This window comes from Canis lupus, chromosome 23 (assembly GCF_048164855.1).
Source record: "Canis lupus baileyi chromosome 23, mCanLup2.hap1, whole genome shotgun sequence".
NCBI lineage: Eukaryota > Metazoa > Chordata > Mammalia > Carnivora > Canidae > Canis > Canis lupus.
In genome coordinates, this window is record NC_132860.1 from 9448042 (window position 1) to 9471152 (window position 23111).

General features: G+C 46.8%; 2 protein-coding genes across 13 annotated transcripts in view; one reads left to right on the forward strand and one right to left on the reverse strand.

Annotated features, from left to right (window-relative positions):
• LOC140614678 (uncharacterized) overlaps positions 1-23111 on the reverse strand; it is a 23494-nt gene continuing 383 nt past the window's right edge. The window contains exons 1-6 of one of the 12 annotated variants that reach the window (XR_012015470.1): positions 20521-22677; positions 17608-17913; positions 15588-15741; positions 12082-12155; positions 8948-9018; positions 8166-8393 (exon numbers count right to left, since the gene is read on the reverse strand). Coding sequence is in view for 1 of the 12 variants with exons in the window: in XM_072793801.1 (XP_072649902.1) it covers positions 561-742; positions 8930-9018; positions 17608-17631; positions 17709-17913; positions 22688-22886 (699 nt within the window). In the remaining 11 variants the exon portion in view is untranslated. The other 11 variants (XR_012015471.1, XR_012015468.1, XR_012015469.1 and 8 more) reach the window with 11 other exon arrangements.
• E2F8 (E2F transcription factor 8) overlaps positions 22540-23111 on the forward strand; it is a 17611-nt gene continuing 17039 nt past the window's right edge. The window contains exon 1 of the mRNA XM_072793791.1: positions 22540-22810. The gene's annotated coding sequence lies outside the window, so the exon portion shown is untranslated. The remainder of the gene's footprint in view (positions 22811-23111) is intronic.

Genomic DNA, 23111 nt, shown 5'->3' on the forward strand with positions numbered 1-23111 from the left:
GAGCACAAGCAGGAGGAGGGTCAGAGAGAGAGGGAGGGAAGCAAGCTCCCCGCTAAGCAGGGAAGCCAATGCAGGACTCAATCCCAGGGTCCCAGGATCATGACCTGAGTCAAAAGCAGATGCTTAACCCACTGAGCCACCTGGGCACTCCGGAAAAGAATTTTTTTTTAAGATTTTTTTTTTTTTTTAATGATAGACTCTAATGCTGCCAGATGAGGAGTAAAGCACGCATTCTTACACCCTGCTAGTAGCAGAGCACATCGATTGTACTTCTCCGGAAAGTTATATTTTGTAAAGTCACCACAAAAAGTGAATTAGCAGGTCCTGAACCACTGTCCCTAGAGGGAAGGACAAGGTTAGACTACGGTGAGCCTCTCTCCCAGCAGTTTCGTCCACCCATCAATACACACGTACCTCGTTTTACATGTGTTTGTTTAAAGCCACTCTACCGAATAGACTGTATATTGTTGATCCGTTGACATTGGACTCGCAGCCAACAGCACGACACCCCGGGCATGAGCAAAGCTTATCAAACACGGGTATTTTCTCCGTAAGGCACATCACAGCGTTCCTGAGCTTAGAAACACTAGCCAGCACTTCAGTACTATGCTTGGGGCACATGTTGTGCTGCTGTTGTGTTGCTTGGCCCTCCTGTGCTCGCCAGAAGACATATTTTCAGTACTGCTCACTTTGATTGACATCAGTGGAAGATTTGGGGAGGCTTCTCGTTTTTCTCTAGAACCTAAAAAAATATATATATTTTATTGAAATATCATCAACATATAACAACGTATTGGTTTCTGGTGTGCACGTTCCAAAATTTGTGTACACTGCAAAATGGTCACCGTGGTACACACTGCGAAGTGAGAAGTCAAATTAACAACCATCAGCACACATCGCTACAATTTTTTTTCTCTTGACGAGAACTTTTAAGATACTGTCTTAGCAACTTTCAAATATACAACACGGTATTCCTACCTATAGTCACCATGAGGGTGGTTTTAACACAGAAACTATGATACTTTCTATTTTTTTTATACTATTTGAAAACTATTTCTCTTGTTAACTCTAATTTAAAAAAAAATACATTAGGAAAATGAGAAATGCTTCAACATTTTGTATTGGTTGCATCTCTACTTTTCTTCCCACCCACTGCTATGCTTTTGTAAGGCCCATCCTCAAAGGGTTTTCAGTGTAATGGGGATAAGGCTATGGGCACTTTTCAGGGTCTACCCTCTGCAGTAGTCCTTGGTTTCTGAAAAAGCACAAGGTGAGGGGGGCCAGGGGGATTAAGCTGCTGAGATTAGTAGACCGGATTCGTTGGCTCAACAGAACCTTCAACTTTAAAACTTCAGGAAATAAATGAAGGATTTTAAACTGAGTCAATAATTTGATCATATTTATCCCTTAGAAATATAACTCAGAAATCACAAAGGAAGGATTAGTGAGAGAAGACTGATGGTTGAGAAATCAATTTTTAATATTTGCATCTTTTTGAAGAACTGCTGTTTCAATATAAGGTAGTCTCTGTTCTCTAATTATATTATGTAAAAGAGATACAATTTTTGTTTTCTTTCCACCTTCTGACCCCCTTTTCCCACCCACTCTGGCAACCACAGTCTGTTCTCTGTGTCTATGAGCCTGGTTTGGGAGTTGCTGGGTTTTTGTTTTTGTTTTGTTTTGTTTCAGATTCCACATATAAGGGATCATATGGCATTCGTCTCCTTCTGTCTGATTGATTCCCTTAGCCTAGAGCCCTCGAGGTCCATGCACATTGCTGCAAATGGCAAGATTTCATTCTTTTTACGGTTGAGTGATACACTGTGTACATATACACAATTTCTTTATCTATTCATCCATAGATAGACAGTTTGTCTTCATATCTTGGCTATTGTAAATAATGCTGCAATAAACGTGGGGGTACACATATATTTTTTGGTGTTTTCATTTTCTTTGAATAAATACCCAGAAGTGGAATTTCTGCATCAGAGGGTAGATGTATTTTTATTTTGAGGAACTTCCATACTGTTTCCCCCAGTGGCTGCACCAGTTTACGTTCCCACCAACAGGGCTCAAGGGTTACTTACCTTTTCTCCACATCCTCGCCAGCACTTGTTATTTCTTGTCTTTTTGATGCTACCCATCTGGCAGGTGAGGTGATGCCCAATTTGCATTTTCCTGATGATTGGTGGTGTCGATCATCTCTTCACGTACCTGTTGGCCATCTGCATGTCTTCTTTGGAAAGATGTCTATTCAGATCCTCTGTCCATTTTTTAATGAGATTGTTTTGGGGTTTCTTTGCCATTGAGTTGGAGTTCTTTATCTATTTTGAATATTTGCCCCTTACCAGATATATGATTTTCAAATATCTTTTCCCATTTAGGAGGTTGCTTTTTCATTTGGTGGATGGTTTCCTGTACTGTGTAGAAGCTTTTTAGTATGACACAGTTCCAGTGATTTATTTATGCATTTGGTGCTTCTCCTTTTGGTGTCAGATTCAAAAAATCTTCACCAAGACCAATGTCAATGAGGTTACCACCTATATTTTGTTCAAGGAGTTTTATGGTTTCACATCTCATATTCAGGTCTTTATCCATTTTGAGTTCATTTTCGTGTAGGTGAAAGAAAGGGGTCTAGTTTCATTCTTTTGCATGTGGCTGTCCAGTTTTCCCGACACCATTTATTGAAGACACATTTTAAGCAGCAAAATCACCAACAAAAAAGCACAAAAACGAAAAAAGCAGAGCCATAAGTAGACTGCAAAAGGCTAATTGTTTACTGCATACCTGAAACAGCAAAACAGAGCGTCACTTTGCTCCACGACACTGGGAATACACGTGATGCGCACCTCAAACTTCTCCACTGTGCCTGTTAGCGAGTGACCGTGAAAGCCCAGCGAGTAGTGATTTGGAAGTTACAATTAATTTCAGCAAGTAGGTGAGTCCGCAAATATAGAATAGAATAAGGACTGACTATATCTGTTAAGAACCTAAAAAGGTGGGCAGCCCAGGTGGTTCAGTGGTTTTGCGCCGCCTTCGGCCCAGGGTGTGATCCTGGAGAGCCGGGATCGAGTCCCACGTCGGGCTCCCTGCATGGAGCCCGCTTCTCCCTCTGCCTGTGTCTCTGCCTCTCTCTCTCTGTGTCTCTCATGAATAAATAAATAAAATCTTAAAAAAAAAAAAAAAGAACCTAAAAAGTTCACCCATGTTGAAAGGGAATAGGTAACACAGATCCAAACCTATTTCACCAATGTCCTTTGCCCTGGTCCTATTTCAGGTGAAAAAGATCCATCTGAGGGGCTGGGGTGGAAAAAGCCGCTGTGCATCCCACGCTGCGCACTGCAGCAAGGAGAGTTAAAGGTCCGCCTGTTGGATTTGAGGGCAGGGAGCATCGTAAAGCCAAGCACAGGCTCCCCTGCTCCTCACAGACTCAAAGCTCTATCCTCGTGGAGCAACTGCCCACCAAGGATCAAGCTCTTCTCAAGTGTGTGCTGAACCTGTAGTTCTGCCAATGGCTCAGAGGTCAAAGCCCCTTCTCCTGTTCTGGCTTATCTCCTGCCCCCTCCCCGCCCCGCCCCTTCTCTAAATTGTTTCTGTCACACTGGCCTCTTTGCTGTCCCTTGAACATACCAGGCAGGGGATGACCCCCACCTCAGGGCCTTTGCACGTGCTGTCTGTACAGATTAAGACTCTCTGTCTCCAGATACTTAGTTGCCCCTCTCCCTTACCTCTTTCCATTCAGCTCAGTGAGGCGTCTCTGCCTGTCGCTATCCATTCCTCCTCTCCTCTCCCCTGTTTTGTCTCCATAGCCATTCCTTTAACTTGTTCATTTATGGTTCTCTCTCCCCACAACATCTAGGAGGAAGGGATTTTTTATCTTTTTTATTTTAATCCCCCATTCCTAGCAGGCCTACCACATACTAGGCACTAACTAAATACCTGTTGATCAACTGAATATATGTAAGATACCATTAGTAGTACGATGGGAGTTAATATTTTTCCACCACTCACTCACTGTACTGGGTGCTTTATATATGTTACGTCATTGATGGTGCAAAATCTTAACAGGTGGGCCATGTTATGCCTTTTTTTTTAAGATTGGTTTTATTTATTTGAGAGAAAGAGAGAACAAGCAGGGAAAGGGACAAAGGGAGAAGTAGGCTCTCCACTGAGCAGGGAGCCTGACTAGGGGCTTGCTCCCAGCACCTCGGGATCATGACCTGAGCCAAAGGCAGATGCTTAACCTACTGAGCCACTCAGGTGGCCCTATGCCCATCTTATTTTATTATTTTTTCCTTGATTTATTTTTTTCGGATAGATTATACAGTTACAGAGTTCTAAACTCAGAAGATACTAAAGAATGTAATAGTAAAAAGTCTCCTCAGCACATATTCCCTTCTCCCATTCCCTACCCGGGAGGGTCCCTGGTACATGGGTTCTTGGGAGGTCTTCCAGAGAGATTCTCTGCTGTGTGTGCCTCCACATTTCCCTAGCCTCCATCCTGCACACAATTTGTAACACATGTTATACTCAAACTGCAGCCTGCTGCCCATTTTTGTAAATAAATTTGACTGACCCCATGCCTCATCCAAACTTGCCATTCATTGTTTTTATGGCCACTTTGTATCTACAATGGTAGAAACGAGACCCTTCCACAGAGGGTATATATGGTCTGCAAAACCTAAAATATTTACCTATGGAAAATAATATTTATGGAAATAATATTACCTTTCCAGAAAGAGTTTGCTGACCTCTATACTGAACTTTGCATTTACTTTTTTCTTAATAGAGTTTGGTGATTTTACCAGTTAAATACATAAAGACTTTACTCATTCTTTTCTTTTTAGATTTATATTTATTTTAAAGAGAGAGAGAGAGCACGTGAGCACAGTGGGGAGGGGCAGAGGGAGAGAGAATCTCAAGCAGACTCCCAGTGGCGGGAGGAACCCTACACAAGGCTCGATGTCACACCCCTGAAATCATGACCTGAGTCAAACCAAGAGTCAGATGTTTAATCAACTGTGCCATGCAGGTGCCCCATTTTAAAAAATGTTTATTTAAATTTAATTTAGATAACATATAGTGTATTTTTAGTTTCAGGGGTAGAATTTAGTGATTCATCAGTTGCATATAATACCCAATGCTCATTACAAGTGCCCTCCTTAATGCCCATCACTTAATTACCCCATCCCCCCAACCACCCCCCTCCAGCAACCCTGGTTGTCCCCCATAGTTAAGAATCTCTTATGGCTTGCCTCCCTCTCTGTTTTTATTTATTTTATTTTTCCTTCCCTTCCCCTATGTTTATCTGTTTTGTTTCTTAAATTCCACTTGAGTGAAATCATGTGGCATTTGTCTTTCTCTGACTGACTTGCTTAGCATAATAGTCTCTAGTTCCATCTACGTCATTGCAAGTGGCAAGGTTTCATTCTGTTTGATGGTTGAGTAAAGCAACCTCTTTGACCTCAGTCACAAGAACTTCTTGCTAGATACATCTCCAAAGGCAAGGGAAACAAGCAAAAACGAACTATTGGGGCTTCATCAGGATAAAAAGCTTTTGCACAGCAAAGAAAACAGTCAACAAAACTAAAAGGCAACCTACAGAATGGGAGAAAATATTCGCAAATGACATACCAGATAAAGGGCTAGTATCCAAAATCTCTAAAGAACTTATCAAACTCAACACCCAAAGAACAATCCAGTCATGAAATGAGCAGAGGACATGAACAGACATTTCTCCAAAGAAGATCTACAAATGGCTAATAGACATACGAGAATATGCTCAACATCACTCAGCATCAGAGAAATACAAATCAAAACCACAATAAGATGCCAGCTCACCAGGCCTGAACGGCTAAAATTAGCAACTCAGAAACAACAGACATTGGTGAGGATGCAGAGAAAGGGGAACCCTCCTGCACCATTGGTGGGAATGCAAACTGGTGCAGCCACTCTGGAAAACAGTATAGAGCCTCCTCAAAAAGTTAAAAATAGAGCCACCCTATGACCCATCAATTGCACTCCTATGTTCATCCAAAGGATAAAAAACAGTGATTTGAAGGGGCACCTGCACCCCAATGTTTATAGCAGCAATGTCCATAACACCCAAAATATGGAAGAAACCCAGATGTCCATTGGCAGATGAATGGATAAAGATGGTGTGTTATGCCCATTTTATTGGTGAAGACACCAAGACACAGGGAGATTATACAATTTAATTAAAGACAATCAGCTAGAAAGATTGAGCTACAATAAATCACAGATTTTCCTGATTCTAAAGCTTCTGTGCCAATGCTTCTTAAGCTACCTGGTGAAGGACCGGTTGGGCGATAAAAGTGAAATGGGGAAAAAAAATTTTAAATACCATTATGTGATTGGATGTCATGACAATATCATTTTTTTTAAACACCAGTAGTGTCTGTACTCTACGTCACACAGCGTAGTAGAAACACTTTGGTCCAGACTGGATTCTTGAGTAGCTCTGTACTACCAATTCTTCTGAATTGGATATTCTTGAGTTTCCAGGTGGTCTGGGACTGGGGTTGAAGCTCCATGAGAAAAGTTCAGAATCTCTTTTACCTGCAGGGAACTTGATAATTTCACAAATGAACTTTCCTTCATTTGACACCTTACAGTTCTGGGTTTTCTCCCCCCACACCCCTACCCTGTCCTCAGATAAGAAACCTTGCTTTTTTCCCTCTGGCCAGGACACCCCTTCCCAGGTTGACTCTTCATCGGCCTTGGGGTCTCTGCTCGGCATCACGTCCTTGGAGTAGTCTTCCCCAACCGCCTCCTCCAGAGAGCACCTCTGACCCTTCCCGTCACCATGCCCTGTTTCACTCCATCACCATCAGAAATTGTCTATTTGTTTACCGGCCTATTTTCTCTCTTCCTTTTTTATAAGACAAAGTTCAAAAGGGCAGAAACCTCTCAGCTCATGGGGTTTCTCCATGGTACAGGCAGAGCGAGGCTCCCTGAAGGATTTGTTGAATGAATTCAGTAAGGACACAGAACCGCAGAGCGGTAAAATACGGCGTACCTAAGGTCAAAATAAGTAAGTGCAGGACCTGGAAATCAAACCCATTCGGTGATTCTCCAGACAATGTTTATGTGTCTCCTTCTCAGAGTTGGGCATCAAGCTGGGCCCTGGGATGGGGGTGGGCAAGAGAAGCAAGCTCCCTGTCCTGCTGGGGCGGACAGACGCAGTTCCAAACCTAGGAGTCCTCCTTTCTGCCTTTCTGGCTCTTTCTGGTTTCTTTCATCTGTACATACTCTTCTGCCAACGATGAGCACTTTCTCACAAACAACTGTGTTATCTCGTAAGCAGGGATTATTACTACATCCCTTTTTTAGGGTTGCCAGTTGAAATACAGTGATGCTTGAATTGCAAATGAACAATGAGCAATTCTTTAGGATAAGTGTGTCCCATGCAATCCTCAGGAAATACTAAGAAATATTTCATTGTTATCTGAAATTCAAATTTAACTAGATGTTCTGGGTTTTGTTTTGTTTTTTCTTTTTTGTCTTTTCAATCTGGTAATGCTACATTTTGACAGAAAAGGAGTCAGGGGCTTAGTGAAAGCAAGCTGACTTAGAAGGCTTGCCCCGAGGGCACCCAATCCATGGGAGAGCCCCCACCAGCCTATCCAAAATTAGCTAACTCCTCATTCTCTCTCAAAAACTCTGCTTCTGGGCCCAAGCCAATTCCTGCTGTCTCCATCCATGTACTCTGAGGATTATCTTGCAGTTCAAATATCTCCTTTACCTCCAGCAAAAAAGTTGTTTTCATGTCTATATTTAATTACTTTTTAAAATCTTTTCTGATTATAGAAATGTGTACCTGCAAAACCTTCATTATGATGGAATACTACACATCTGTGAAAAGGGACAGGTTTCTGCTACACACAACAACCAGATTAGTGAGTTTTTGTGTATTTATACACATCAACTTAGAGAAATGATATTGAACCAGATTCCAGATACAAAAGAGGAGGTCCTGTACAATTCCATGTATATGAAGTTCCAAAATAGTGAAAAATGATTCCTGGGGGGATGGAGTAGTCTGACTACAAAGGGAAGGTGAGGGAACTTTTTGGGGTTTTGATAATGTATATCTTAATTTGGCTGAAGGTTACATACGTATATAAATAAATAAATCCAAGCTGTTTTTTTTAAAAAGATTTTATTTATTTATCCATGAGAGACACACAGAGAAAGAGGCAGAGACACAGGCAGAGGGAGAAGAAGCAGGCTCCTTGCAGGGAGTCTGACCCCGTGATCACACCTTGAGCCTAAGGCAGATGCGCAACTGCTGAGCCACCCAGGCGTCCCAATCCAAGCTGTTTGGTTGAGATTTGCACACTTTTCTTTGTAGATTATACTTCGATGAAAAACTAAAATAATAATAATAATACACGCCCACCGTTGAAAACGAATGAAGTACAGACAAATGTAAAAGAAAATAAGAAGTCTGTGTTCTCACGCCTGGGAGACTGCACAAGCAACATCCTACAGTGTATCCTTCCAGATATTTTCCCCAGCAGCATTAACTTTCATGAGCATTTCCTACGAAAGGACTTCGGGAGCTAGTACCAATCACTAGACATACTAATTTATTTAGGAATCTAAATTTCTGGGCAAGTCTTTCACTTACCCAGAAAGCCCTGACACAACTAGATTTAATTTGACCATTTTTAGAAGAGCATGGAACAATTAACATCAAATAAATGGAATTAAAATCAAATTGAACACAATCTTTCAATGATACGACTTAGAATTTGATTTTAAGTACAGTAATGAATATAAAATGAAAGCGTGAAGGCTGAAAAGAGCTCCGGGGGCCTCCTGGGACCCAGAGTGCCACCTGCTGGTCCCGGTCCTCAATGACACCCCGCCGCCCCATCAGGTAAAGCAGGGCCTCCCCACTTACAGGCCCCAAATGTGATACCTCCTTTCTTCGCATATACGTTTGTGTCTCTCCCAGAAGTCTCGATGCTTCCCTCATGTACTGCACAGTTCCTAAATAAATATTAATAAATATTTGTTAAAGAATGAATGAAAGGATCGATGAAGGATGGACAGACCAAAGGACAGAGGGGCATTCTTGTGCATCACTATGAAACAAGGAAGTAATCTCTGCCCTACTCATCTCTTTGTTTTTATTTTTATTTTTTAAAAAGATTTTATTTATTCATGAAAGACACAGAGAGAGAGGCAGAGACACAGGCAGAGGAAGAAGCAGGCTGCCTGCAGGGAGCCCGATGTAGGACTTGATCCTGGGACTCCTGGATCACGCCCTGAGCCAAAGGCAGATGCTCAACCGCTGAGCCAGCCAGGCGTCCCCTCTTTGTTTCTAACCAAAATGATGATTTGATATACACATATGTACTAGAGATGATTACTGGCCAAACTAATATATCTCTTCACGTAGTTACCGTTTTGTGGTGAGAGCACTTACGTTCTACTGTGAACATATTTCCAGTATTTAACAGTCCTATTAAGGAGAGCCATCATGCTGCCCATAGTCATCCTGCATTACTGCAACTCTGTGCTCTTTGACCAACATTTCCCCCACCTCCCCGCCCCTGTTAACCATGGTTCAACAATGCTGCTTCTATATATTTGACTTCTGCACATTCCACATTTAAGTGAGCATGCAGGGTTTTCTTCTTTCTTCATGGGCTTTTTTCGGGAAAGCAGATAACCCATGGGGGAGACCAGACGAATGTGAGGGATTATGATGACAACCCAACAGCAGAGGGTAGAGGAGTCAAACAGTGACCAGGGTGAGCAGCGAGGCTGCAGAAACAGGCAGTGCGTTAAAAACAGGAAAGAAATATATGTGATACGTCTTGAGCCAGACACTTAATAGGCATCTTTTCCCTTTCCTCTTCCTCCTTTGCGGTCCAGCTCACAAGTCCTTTCCACAGGCCCCGGCAAGCTAGACACAGAGATGTGTCCTTTCCTGGGCCCACTCAGAGGTGGGGTGATGTTCGATGTTTGGTACCAGTTCTGAAGAGGCCAGGGTCACCGCGCCTGCTGGTGTGAGCTGGCCTGTCAAAGCCCTCCTGAGTTAGGGAAGGTGGTTTCTGAGACATCGCTGTCGGGCTGTCTGATAGCGAGGTGCCCATCTGAGCGTGTCCACTGTTGACAGCAGTTGACGAGCGTCACGCTGGTCTTGCTTTTAGATGCTGCACAGTGGGGCTCTGGCCTGCATAAAGGCGGTGCGATGCAGCGGAAAGAGTGCGGACAAGGGGTCGGGAAGGCTGGGCTCACTAGCTAGGTGACCTTGAGCAAGTCAGCTTGCCCTTGCTGGTATACAAACCATCTCATTAGGACGGTGTAATGAGATAATGCTTGGGAAAACACTATGTGAACCAAAGCACTAGACCTCGGTTAAGGTGTAGCTGTTAACAAAACCCCAAATGAACATTAGACCCCAGATGTGACCTGAGTGAGCTCCAAAACTACAGGGAGTGTCGCCTGCGTTGGCCTGGACCCAGCTTTTACTTATGGAATCGAATCCCATTTTAGCAGCTATATCACCATCTTATTCACATGGAGCTTATGGCCCACCAAGCCCCACCTCCTGCTGGCTTCTTAAAATATGGGCTGCGCCCCCAAAACCACTCTTTCTTTGGGCAATCGACCTTTTGAAACTACATGTAGACTTTGTGTTACATTTGCACTAGGTAAAGTTAATCTTATTGCTCTGGCCCTCTATAGAGGCTATTAAAATTTTTAATTTTAATTACTTTGGCAATTCCGTATGCTCTCTCTCCCTGCCAACTTGATGACAGCCCCCCATTTCAACAGTGTACAATCCATGCAATCGTTCATTCAATGCATTTGCTGAGCACCTCCCGTTGCCTAGACAGTGATAGGAGTCAGGAGATACAGAGGATCTATCTGATAGAGGGTGGCAAGTGCCATAGCAGTGGTCACAGTGCCGTGGCTGCTAGAGGCTCAGAGAGCAGGGCATTCCTTTTGCTGCCAGCAGCAGTGGGAAGGTTTTCCAGTTCAGAAGATTTGGCAGTGGTCAGAGGCCGTTCTCCTCTTCTTTCTGAGCACACCCTCAACTATATTTTCCAGCCCTGATGATTCTTGGTGTTTCCATATTAATGACCAGGTCTTTCTTCCTGGGCAGGTGAAGAGATAAAGTCCATTGTGACAAGCCTCTCATGATTTCCTCCACCTTCCAAGCCAAGAAACTGCAGGTAGCAATAGCTAGCCTCCTCTTACCTTTCTACTTCCTCCCATCCTCATCCCCTGGCCAGTGCACACACTCTTTCTGCAAATATCAGCAGAATTCCTGCTGTATTGGGCTCCACTGCGTCCTCTTAAATCCTGAGTCCAGAATCTCCACAATGGGGAGCAGGTGCCTTCTCCACTGGGGGGACCCTCTCCCCTAGCCCTTTCATCTCAGCCCAAATGAAGATCTGAGCCTCAGCATCCCTATAGCCCTGGCTTAGCACTCCCAGGCATGACGTAAAGGTGCTGAGGGAGGGAGGAAAGTGTGAGATGTCGACATGCCTTGTCCTCTGTGTCCCTTCCTTAGAAGAATGCTGTGATGAGAAAAGCCCAAATTCTGAGTAAAGAGACACAGGCTTGAGTCCCAGGTCTGCCACCAACCAATGCTGTGCCTGTAGATACCACCTGCAGAGCAAGCTCTAGACCAGATCTTCGGGTCCCCATTCAGCTCTAATATTCTGACTCCTTCTATGCTAATCCCTAATTCCTGGATGGATCTTCCACCCTCTTCTGGTCTAACTTTATAGAGGAATAAAAAAAATCTTACAAAAAAGAGGCAGAAGGAAGGGAAAAGAGGTTAGCCAGCCTCCCTTCCAATGCAGCACATGCTGGCAGTGAGCCCCCCTGACGCTGAGGACCAACTGCTGAGGGCTATAACTTCAGGATCGCCTAAGATTCCTCCTCACCAGAAACTCGATTTCTTTTAGGCCTGGCCTCATCTCGTCCAGACTCAAGTTCCATGCTAATTGTCAAGACTGGCTTGAATTATTCATGGGATTTCTACACGGGAATGGTTTGGGGGATACTCTTTGCAGATGTATTCATCCTTACAGGCCTTCAGCACTTCTCCGGACTGAGCCATCTGAATAGGAGTCCCTTCATTTTCTCGGGCTTTGTTTCCTCACCTGTAAACAAGAAAGGCTGTTCCTCCCAACTCTCCAGTGCTGTGGTTCTACCGTGGTGGGAGCCTCAGCCTGTGATTCCACATGCGGCTCGCAACCAGCAGCAAGCCAGGGAGACACACACGCACACACATACACACACACACACGTACGCAAAAAGGATGCCATCTGACGATGAAATGCAAAAGGAATTATGCAATTAGCAAAGGATGTTGATCACACAACATGTGAGCCTAATTGCAGCACATGCACATGTTTGTTAAATTAGATAAATACGGGTTTGCAGTCACTCTGGCACACAGATTGAGCTGTAAAGTTAAGGAAAATATAGAAGCTGATTACGAGACAGGAGCGATAAACACAGGGTATGTGCGCTAGGCCGATTAGGATTATTAACCAAGTCATCACCTCGCACCTAACGTGGAGTGTTCTAGGAGCCCCAGGCCCGTAGTCTGACTGCAAAGTCACCATGTTTCCTAGAACACGAAACACACCCTTCACTTTTACACTGCACTTCGTCACCTGGGGAACTCCAGCGCCTGGGACTGGTTATATTGGCTCACCAACCCACCCAGTGCACGCTGCTGAGGCAGGCAAGGCTTCGCGTACTGACATAGACAAGAAAGCCTGGATCCTCACCGTTCTCAGGCTCTCCTGAACCTGTTATGAATGATAAATCTTGGGCAGCCCCAGTGGCGCAGTGGTTTAGTGCCGCCTGCAGCCCGGAGTGTGATCCTGGAGACCCAGGATCGAGTCCCATGTCAGGCTCCCTACATGGAGCCTGCTTCTCCCTCTGCCTGTGTCTCTGCCTCCCTCTCTCTCTCTCTCTCTGAATAAATAAATAAATCTTAAGAAAACAAAAACAAACAAACAAAAAAAACGAATGATAAATCTTTCAGCCCAGGAAGCAGCTCTTATGTGAGTGAACCTATCAGGCTCAGGACCATCCGTGGAGAGGTAGCCATAGTGACAACCTAGCTTCTGGAGACAGCCCATGTGAATTTGAATCCTGGGTCCATCATTGATTCTTTGATAACTTAGGTCAACTCGTGGTACCCTGGTTTCCTCACTTCTGTCCTGGGGACAATAGTATCACCTATCTTGTGGGGTAGATACAAGGGTTAAAGGAATTATTAGCTGAGAAAGTACTAAGAACACTGTCTGGCATGTAGTGAACGCCCAAAAAGTAGATTATTTCTTCCCATTTAGTTTCCCCTCTTCATCAGCTCATTTGTTCAACCAAGTAAGGGCCCACTATGTACAAGGCACCACGCTAATGACAATGAGCATAGCAGGGACCTGTGCATGCATGCACGCACACATATAGGGGTTCCATCGTCACACTGGGATTAGAGAGGAAGCACTGGCACACAGGTAAGTGCAGTGAAGTTACGTGTGACGTGTACTATTTACGTGTTACAAAATGCGCCGGGGGCGTCATTTCTGCAAAGCCACCGGAAAAGGATTCACGGAAGACAGGCCAGGATGAGATTTTAAGAGAGGAGACTGAGTAGAAGGATGTGTAACATTCTAGGCAGAAGGTGCAGCAGCACAGGTAAAGATGCTGAGTCAGAAGACCCAAGGCAGGCGGCGCCTGGGTGGTGTAGTGGGCTAGCTGCCGGACTCTTGGTTTCGGCTCACATCGTGATCTCAGGGTCATGAGATCGAGCCTTGCATCGGTTTCACACTCAGCACAGGGTCTACTTAGGATTCCCTCTCCCTCTCCCTCTGCCTCTCCCACTCATGCTCTCTCTCTCTAACATAAATAAATCTCAAAAATAAAAAAGATAACATTCAAGGAAAAAAAAAGATCCAAGGCAACATCAAGTTATTGCCAGAAGTGATGGGTGAGGCCAGAAAGCAACTTTGAGGTCCTCTGTGGCTGGGAGTGGGGATCTGGGGTGGGAGGTGGTCTCAATTTCAAGCCGTGAGTATTAACTTTATCCTGTGAGCCACAGAAAGTCCCTGGAACATTTTAAATGACACATTTTAGGACAAAGCAGTGGTAAAGGAAGATGAATCTGGCAGGGTGAGCAGGAAGGATAGAAAAGGAGAAGACTGGTGACAACGGGAGCTAGGAGGATACTGCAGCAGTCCAAGCATGAAGTCACAGGGGTAAGAATGAAATGTCAGGGACACTGAGGAGGGCAAACTGGCAGGACTCAATGACCAAGAAGATGTGCTAAGCAAGGATAAAGAGGAGAAAGAGGCAACTGTATGGTTCTGAATGTGAGTAACACGGACAGAAAAGGAGGCTTGATGGTCAGCGAAAGATTCTGATTCCCAGTGGCATAGAGTAGAAGTTCTGAACAGGGGCTTGAGGGTGGAACAGTTAGGGATTACCTGCTATGCTATTTGCTAGCTGCATCACTCTCAGCCAGTTTTAACCTCCCAGAGCTTTTCTCATTTGCAAAATAGGAATAAAAACAACATACTTCTTAAGGATGTGAAGACTAAGATAATAATGTGATGATAATGTAAAGCACTTGCAAAGTACCTGCCCAAAGAGAGCGTGAAGTACATGCCCAACAAAAAAATACCAGGTATTTTGTATACCCCAAATAGACGATACAAAAATACTTAATGATACACTGCACTCAAATTCTCCTGAACAGATATTCACACTTTGATGATTCATAAGCTCCTTCCAGATCTTGCAGAACCACCAACATCACAACATACTGTCACTATGTGAAAGCCCCAAAAAAGCACTGGTTAGCACATACTCGATTCAGGTTAAAAATAAACCGGCTCACTGTAGGGCTTTAGAGACAGAAGGAGAAAGAGCAGTGAGGAACAATCCCTGCTAATGGAAGTGGACTGTGAATTCGGGTAAATTCCTCCCGTATTCTCATCAAAGACCCCATCATTTTCCTCTTCGCGCCTCTTGGGCAACACCGGCTTCCACATACCTTTTCCTGATTTCCTGTGACAAACGTGGTGAAGATGATGCCGACCAGTCAGCTGGGGAGTGTGAACTTCAAAGGCCTATTGACACAGCTGCAGGCCACTGGCCAGGGGCCAGGGGGGCAGGCCTGTCTGCAATGCTTGAGCCACACCTTGAGAGCAGCAAAATGGCAAAGGGACCAATAAACCATCCCAGTTCTTGGAAGGAGCACTGTTATCTAGGCCACAAAAATTCAACGTGCCAAAGCAAACTGGTTCTATCCAATGGGCCTCCAGAGTTTGGAAATTACAGACCTAAATCATGGTCTAATCCATTTTCTGTTACTGCAGAGCTCGGCTCACAGCTGATGTCCTGTTGCAGGCAACACCGCCCTTGAGCCAAACTGCTGTGAAGTTTTCAAAAATACCCGGAACCCTCTGAGACAATCCTCTAAGGGTCCAAAAAAACAAAAAGCAAGCTATGAAGCAGCCCATCAGTCTGCCAGACTTCAAAGCCTGTGCCTTTCCCAGTTTTCAAGGGGAACTCACCATCAGCATTGAAATCAATCATATACTGTTAGAAGATTCGGGCAATGAGTCTGCTCCCCTCCATATCGCAGGAGAAGTGTCTGCAGCTCAGGAGCTGGGCGGCGTGTCTAAGATCACACAGCGCGTGGCCGTTCCCGTGGTGGAAATCAATAAGCTATTGGATCATATTAAAAAGATGATTTCCTTATAATCAAATGACGATTAATGTTTTCAAACACTCTTTTTTTTTTTTTTTAACATTTGTTGCCTCAGTTGGTCCCCATCATCAATGAAGTCTTTACATCACTGACATTTCCAGCCCCTTTCACAGAAAAGGAATCTGAGGTTCAGAGAGGTACATGGCTTACCCTAGGCCACAGAGCTAGCTAGCGGGTACCACAGCCAGGGCTAGAGCCAGAGTCCTTGGCTTCTAAGCCGGTTGGCCAGTACTAACCAAATCCAATTCGATGCCCCGGGCCGTGCCTAGAGTAATTAGGTTGTTTATGTGCTGGGAAAAGAGATACAGAAGAGCAGAGAGCAGAAGAGGCCATATGTACGAATAGAGCCCACAAATTAGATGAGAAACCTTAAATTATGATGCACTTACTAATTCTACTAGGAGATAAGAGTATGTTATTTTAGAGCATTTTTTCTTGTTCAATGTATCTTTCTCAAGCATTTCTGTAAATTAAGTGTCCCCCCCACCAAAAAAAATGATAAAGCTAGTGGTAGGTTTCCAAAGGCCTGGCCCACAGCGGAGCACTGAGCACAGCTGTACCGTCGCAGGGATGGAGGGAGGTAGCACAAGAAGGCAGAGGATGCAGTTGGTCAGGAGGAATAATTTCCTGGCCAAACAGTCTGGCTCCTGGGAACCTCTTTCCCCAGAGTGATTACAACCAGAAAAAAATAAAAACAAAAGCAAATACTGATTTGTCTGATTATAATAGTGTACGATAACTATTACTTGCTGCTTACCCTAACGTGCCAATGTTGTGCTAAGTCCTTTACGCCCATTATCCCATCTCACCCCCAGGGCAACCCTACAAGGTGGGTACTTTGATCCCCATTTACACTGAGGAGGAGAATGTAGGGCTCAGAGAGGTTAAGTAATTTACCTAAGGTCACACAGATGTAATGATGAGGGGACTTTGAACCAAGTTCTATTTCCCTCCAAAGTCCTGACTTGTATCCACATCCTAACCTCGTGCAAAGAAGTGATCGTACTAGATGCCTCTCCCTTCTCTAAACCCTGAGTTTTCCTAAGAGGGGACCATCTAGGACATGACACAGATAGGACATTATCACAATGACGCCAAGACAGTGAGCATCTAAAAATTTTGGTTAACCAGCATCTTTCCCTTTTTTAATAATAATTTTAAAAAGTATCATTTTGTATTATTCAAACCAACTTAAAAACAATTCTAGATTCTTACTTCAAAGACGGAACTTGGAACAAAGCTTAGCACTATTTAAAAAGCACATGTAGGGATCCCTGGGTGGCACAGCGGTTTAGCGCCTGCCTTTGGCCCAGGGCGCGATCCTGGAGACCCGGGATCGAATCCCACGTCGGGCTCCCGGTGCATGGAGCCTGCTTCTCCCTCTGCCTATGTCTCTGCCTCTCTCTCTCTCTCTCTCTCTCTCTCTCTCTCTCTCTGTGTGCGTGTGTGCGTGTGTGTGTGTGTGACTATCATAAATAAATAAAAATTTACAAAAAAAAAAAATTTTAAAAAGCACATGTAAAAGTCTCCATTTTGTGGGCAGATCCGAATGCAATTACCGCAACCGATTTCTATACTGCCAAATGCTGAGAGTTTTTATTGAGCATTTGCAGTTAAAGCTGAGAGGGAAGCTATCTGCTTCTTTTCCGAGGATCCTGAGTGTTTTGCCAACAAAATGAATTATGTAGGTCCTGGTCAATTTCTGTTCCATATGATAAAGCAGCACAGCGAACAGCTGATTTCTACCAAATTATATCTGGGTATTGTTGAGATATATTAGGTCAGACTAGATCCTGGAAACCATGAATTTATGGGGAACTCACCAGTGCCAAGGCGGGAGAAGACGCCTGCCGGAGGAAGAAGGGGGGTGTCGGAGGGCTCGGTGACAGCTTGTAACACTGTGGGGGGATGCCCCCCAGCCTACCTTGGCTGACCAGGAACCTGTTCTGTCTTCCTGGCTCCCCACTCCAGGACACAACTGCGAGCCGGCCAAGGTTTAACTAACTCATGTAGGCTGACTTCAGTGATCATTCCAGGAGAAACCAGGCCTCTTTCAGGGGCTCTGAAAGCAGTGGTTTGAAAAGGCTCAGAAGGAAAGCAAACGATTTCTCCAAATGAAGGCCATGTCCCTGGAAAAGAAAGAGAGAAAGAAGAGTGGTAAGTGAAAAGTTGGCTTTGTTGCCATAATCCCAGGGCAGCCACTGTGCCCTGTGGCTGGTGCCAGCACAGTCCCTAGGCTCAGAGCAAGTGACACATGCATGTGGCTGAAAGGAGGAAAGAAGAGAACTTGGGTTCCTAGGGAAGAAAAATACCCACAGAAAATTAAATAAGTAACTACAATAGAGGAAGAACATGGAAAAAATGTCATGTTAGGGGCACCTGGGTGGCTCAGTAGTTGAGCCTCTGACTTCGGCTCAGGTCCTGATCCCAGGGTCTTAGGATTGAGTCCCACATGAGGCTCCCCAAAGGGAGCCTACTTCTCCCTCTGCCTATGTCTCTACCTCTCTTTCTCTGCATCTCTCATGAATAAATAAAAACTTTTAAAAAGTCACGTTTGCTAAATTGAGGAGTGACAAACAGGTCTCACATTTGCAGAAGAAAAGCAAAATAATGGGATGCCTGGGTGGCTCAGCGGTTTAGCGCCTGCCTTCAGCCCAAGGTGTGATCCTGGAGTCCCAGGATGGAGTCCCACATGGGGCTCCCAGCATGGAGCCTGCTTCTCCCTCTGCCTGTGTCTCTGCCTCTGTGTGTCTCTCTCAGGAATAAATAAACAAAATCTTTTTTAAAAAAAGCAAAATAATAATGATAATAATAGTAGTTACCACTTGCTGTTCTACTGCTTGATCTGGCAACACAGTAGGCATTCAGGTTACTATGCTCAAGTAAATGAATAGATAAAACAGAGTTGTGAGTATGGGAGGGGAGTGGAAATAGTATTTAGCTAAAGTGAAAAAAAAATTTAAATGGATGGTAATTACAAGTTCATTTTCTCCAACACTGAGAACCAAGCAGGTGTGAGACATTGAACTTGGCGCTGATCATAAAGAGGTTAGAAGACAGGGTATCTTCTGGGCTTGGTGAGATGGCACTCAAAACTAGAGCGTTATTAGGGGGATCCCTGGGTGGCTCAGCGGTTCAACGCCTGCCTTTGGCCCCAGGGCAAAAGGTGTGATCCTAGAGTCCCAGGATCGAGTCCCAAGTCGGGCTCCCTGCATGGAGCCTGCTTTTCCCACTGCCTGTGTCTGCCTCTCTCTGTGTGTGTCTCTCATGAATAAATAAATAAAATCTTAAAAAAAAAAAAAAAAAACTAGAGCATTATTCAATGAACCAACATTTATCAAGCCCCTGCTCTGGGCCAGGCACCCAGCTGGGCACTGGGGGGAGAGAGAGATAAGGAAGTCCCTCTCCCTGCCCTGCAGGAGCCCACAGTGGTAATAGGAGGGGTGTCTGTAACAGAGATGGATGTACAGGGCTGTGATCAAGACAGGGAGAGAGGAACCTGTCTCAAGGGGATCACGACAGTCACCCTTCCTCACCAGACTTCAAACAAAGGGTTATAATTGCTGGTCAGGAAGGTTATGGGATTCCTCCACTGATTGGGACATTTTCTTTTTTTTTAAGATTTTATTTATTTACTCATGAGAAACACACACAGAGAAAGAGAGAGGCAGAGACACAGGCAGAGGGAGAAGCAGGCTCCCTGCAGGGAGCCTGACGTGGGACTCGATCCGGGGTCTCCCGGATCAGGCCCTGGGCCAAAGGTGGAGCTAAACCGCTGAGCCCAATTGGGACATTTTCATGTGATAAATTCCTGCCCGCCCCCCACTCCCAGGAATCTGTGTGTGTGTGTGTGTGTGTGTGTGTGTACAGGTATATATACATTTTAATGCTCTAGAACCTGGAAAAAAGTGGGTTCCTCCAACCTACAAATAAGCATTAAGACTACATGATCCTCAGCTCCGTGACGATTTTAAGATCAGATGATACAATAATACAATGAGGGCAGAACTCAGACTCCAATTCTGTAGAAGGGTCATCAGTATTTTGTGTTCAATCATCCCCCAAAGCATTTAAAAAATTTAGATGTGGTAATTGCTCGATATGTGGCAGCAACTGTTGCTGCTGCAGCTGAGTCCGGGGCTGCAAGCATCCATCCAGGGCTCATCAGTTGAGAGGTCTCCCCAAAGGAGGTCAAGGAGAGCTGAGGGGGACGTCCTCTTACACAGCTCAGCTGCCTGCCGCTGCCAGCGGCTCCGACCAAACCTAGCTCCGCGGTGGGCACAAGCCAGCCCCAGGCTGTCCCACCTCCTGCGTCCCTTATATCCACCCGCTTTAAACCTTGCCCAGGTTGGACCCACCACAATTCTTTTGGGGACAGAGTAACTAGTTAAAAGAACCCCGGGGGGGAGTGGGATCTGGTCATGAGCAGCTGTGATCTAACCCAGCACACGGGGATCTGTGCCATTTAAAGCTCTAGGCAGCTGTTTTGTGGCGGCCGTGCCAACCCAAGCTGCCGAAATAGCACAACCCTGAGTTGCCCCACGGGGCCAAACGTGGGAGGTGTGGCAGCAAGACAAAAAAGTCTGGGAGCCCCCCAGTTAGAGCACCTCCCTTGCTAGCCCTGGGCCTGCCTGGCTGGGGGTGGGGTGCTGCTCTTCTCACCTCCCGCCACCCGCCACCTGGATGAGGCTCTGGTGATGATGGAAACACCCTAATTCCCAAATCCTGAGCGTTACCTTGGAATCTAGACACGTCGGGTGACACTCATCTTTCCCCCTTTACGTCTTTTCTCCTTTTTGAGTGCTTGACACATTACACAACACGTCTCCCTCCGAGTTGTGCAAACCATAAGGGTAGCAGCAGAGAGTGGAAAAACTGGTCTAACTTCAGTGAGACACACATTACACAACATGGTGAGCGAAAGACCAGAAACAAATGAACAAATATTCCCTTGGATTTGATAAACTAATGAACGGAAAACACATCTGGTGGGAAAGTCACAAAAAAAAAAAAGATTTCAGCCTGTCCTTCTCCTCCGCCTTCCTTCTCGGCTCTGCAGTGACCGTGGAAGTCTTCAGCAGTCCTGCCGCTTCCCTTCGCATTCTTGCTGAGCTTCACATCGGCACACGATATGGGGTTGAGGGGAAATGCTTCAGCTTTTTTTTTTTTTTTTCATTACCTTCACAGAAAAGACCTGGTAAGACTTTAAAACTATCTCATTTCACTCTTACTAGACCTACTTCTCATCAGTCAGTGACTTGGATTTTAATTTCACATGCTTCAGTAGGAGACAATTGTCATTAAAACAAGATTTACTAACACAAATTATTATTTTGTTGCGCTGGGGGCACGGGGAGGGACAGGTGCTTAAAGACGGGTCTCAGGTGCCGCGGACGTTGTTTTCACAGGAACTTTTCGGAGGCAGTGAAACTGGATATATGAACTGGGAGCAAGCAGCCCTGGATCCCAGTTCTGACTCGACAGCTAACCTGCAGCCACTCACCTACCCCTGTTCTGTGACGCGGGCCACAACTGTCCCGTGGAGTAAGTGAGGGTGCCACCAGCCCAGCGGAGATCACGGCTTCCCGTGGAAAGCCCTTAGCAGTAACAGACTAGGCTTCAAATCCCAGCCCTGTCCCTTAGGGCCGGTTACCGAAAAACGCTCTACTTCGCTTTCCCAGCCCATGCTTAACACTGGGGCGGAGCATTACATGACATGCCCCCTGTGCAGTGTCACCAGAGGGGGCTGCTCCTTGCACTGTTTGCCTTATAGGTCCTTGGCACTCAGACACCTGTGGCATCGATGGCCAGGTAGGTCAGATAGGAACCCATTAGTTACTGCCTCTGAACACAGGGGAGCAGGAGCACTATCAGTGCTGGGGATGAGGGAGCAATGGGGGGGGGACAATCTGTGAAACCGTGGCCAAAGCAGAAACACCACCTGGCCCCCTTTTCCTGATGTAAAAGCACACCTTGCTCCGGAAAAGGTGGACCCGGGCTCAGTAAGAACCAGCTGCTTAGTGCCGTCGGGGGTGAGAGCTCTGCCCGGTGACCCCCGCTTTGGTTTAAATCGGAGACCTTCTGCACAGCACCCCAGAAGGCGGGCTCCCAGGTGGAAGGGCCCCGGCAGCATCTGCCTCGGGTCGATGTGGGAGGGGAGGACGCGGGTGCCGCGGCCCTAACCGTCGGGACGGCCACCCCGCGCAGCCCAGGGTCGCTCTCCGCGGGGAAGGGAGCCCCGGCCCTGGGTGGGTCGCTGCAGCCCCGCCCTGCTCTGCGGTGGGGACTGTGAGCGCGTCCCGCGCTGCAGGGCTGCACTGGAGATTCGCGGGCACGTGAGTGGCCTGGGAGATCGTGGACGGGGGCCTTGCTGGAGCTTAGAGACGCGAGACTGCAGGGGGAAGGGCTCCAGCCAAACCGTCGGTAGATGGGCGCCCTGAGCTCCGCGCTTGGGCAACACGGGCCGCGCCGCGGCTCCCGCGCGGGTCCCCCCGAGAAAAGGGGAAACGCTCCGCGGCGGGGGCGGCGCGGCAGGCGGACACGCGCGCGCACGGCCCGGGCACCCGCCAGGCAGCCCGGCCGCCCCGGGCCTCGGTTTCCCCGTCTGCGCAAACGAGGGCTTTGCACCAGAGCGCCTCCCAATCCTGCTGGCCGTCTAGAACTCCCCGATATTCCACGCCCAAGCTGTCCGAGGCTCGGAGACCGGAAAAAGAGGGGAAAGAGAGGAAAGACGACAAGGCGGAGGAAAGGGAGGAGCGGGTGGGAGACCACGAGAGGGAAGCCGGCCGGAGGGCGCCCGGCACAGGCTTGGCGGGTTTTCGACCTTCCTCCTCCTCCTCCTCCTCCCCACACCTGAGCTCTCGCGTCTCGGCCAGGACCCCCGCGCCCATCGAGCGTGCGCACCAGTGGTCAAGCGTCGCCCTCTACACACCAGTTTCTGGGAGCCGTGGGGCAGGTGGTGGGCAGCGCGGTAGTGCACGCGGGAGATGCAAGGGGCAGTGGTCCCGGCCCGGGTCCCCGGGGCAGGTGAGTGCATCCGAGCCGGGCGGCAGCGCAGGCGCCCGGGTCTCAGCCCGCGTGCCCCGGGAGGGCCAAACCTCATTCCCCAACTGCAGCCAGGGGAGGGGGTGTTCGGGGCCGGGGGGGGGGGGGAAGGAAAAAAAAAAAAGTTGCTGAACTTTTCCCCCAACTCCGCGGCGGAGGCGGGCCCCGAGGGCGGTGCCTGCAGCCTGATTCGCCGGCGGCTCGGGCCTGGAGGCTCCGATTGGCGCGCGGGGCCGGGGCCGGGACGGGCGGCGTGGGGGAGGGGAGCGGCCCTCCCAGCCCG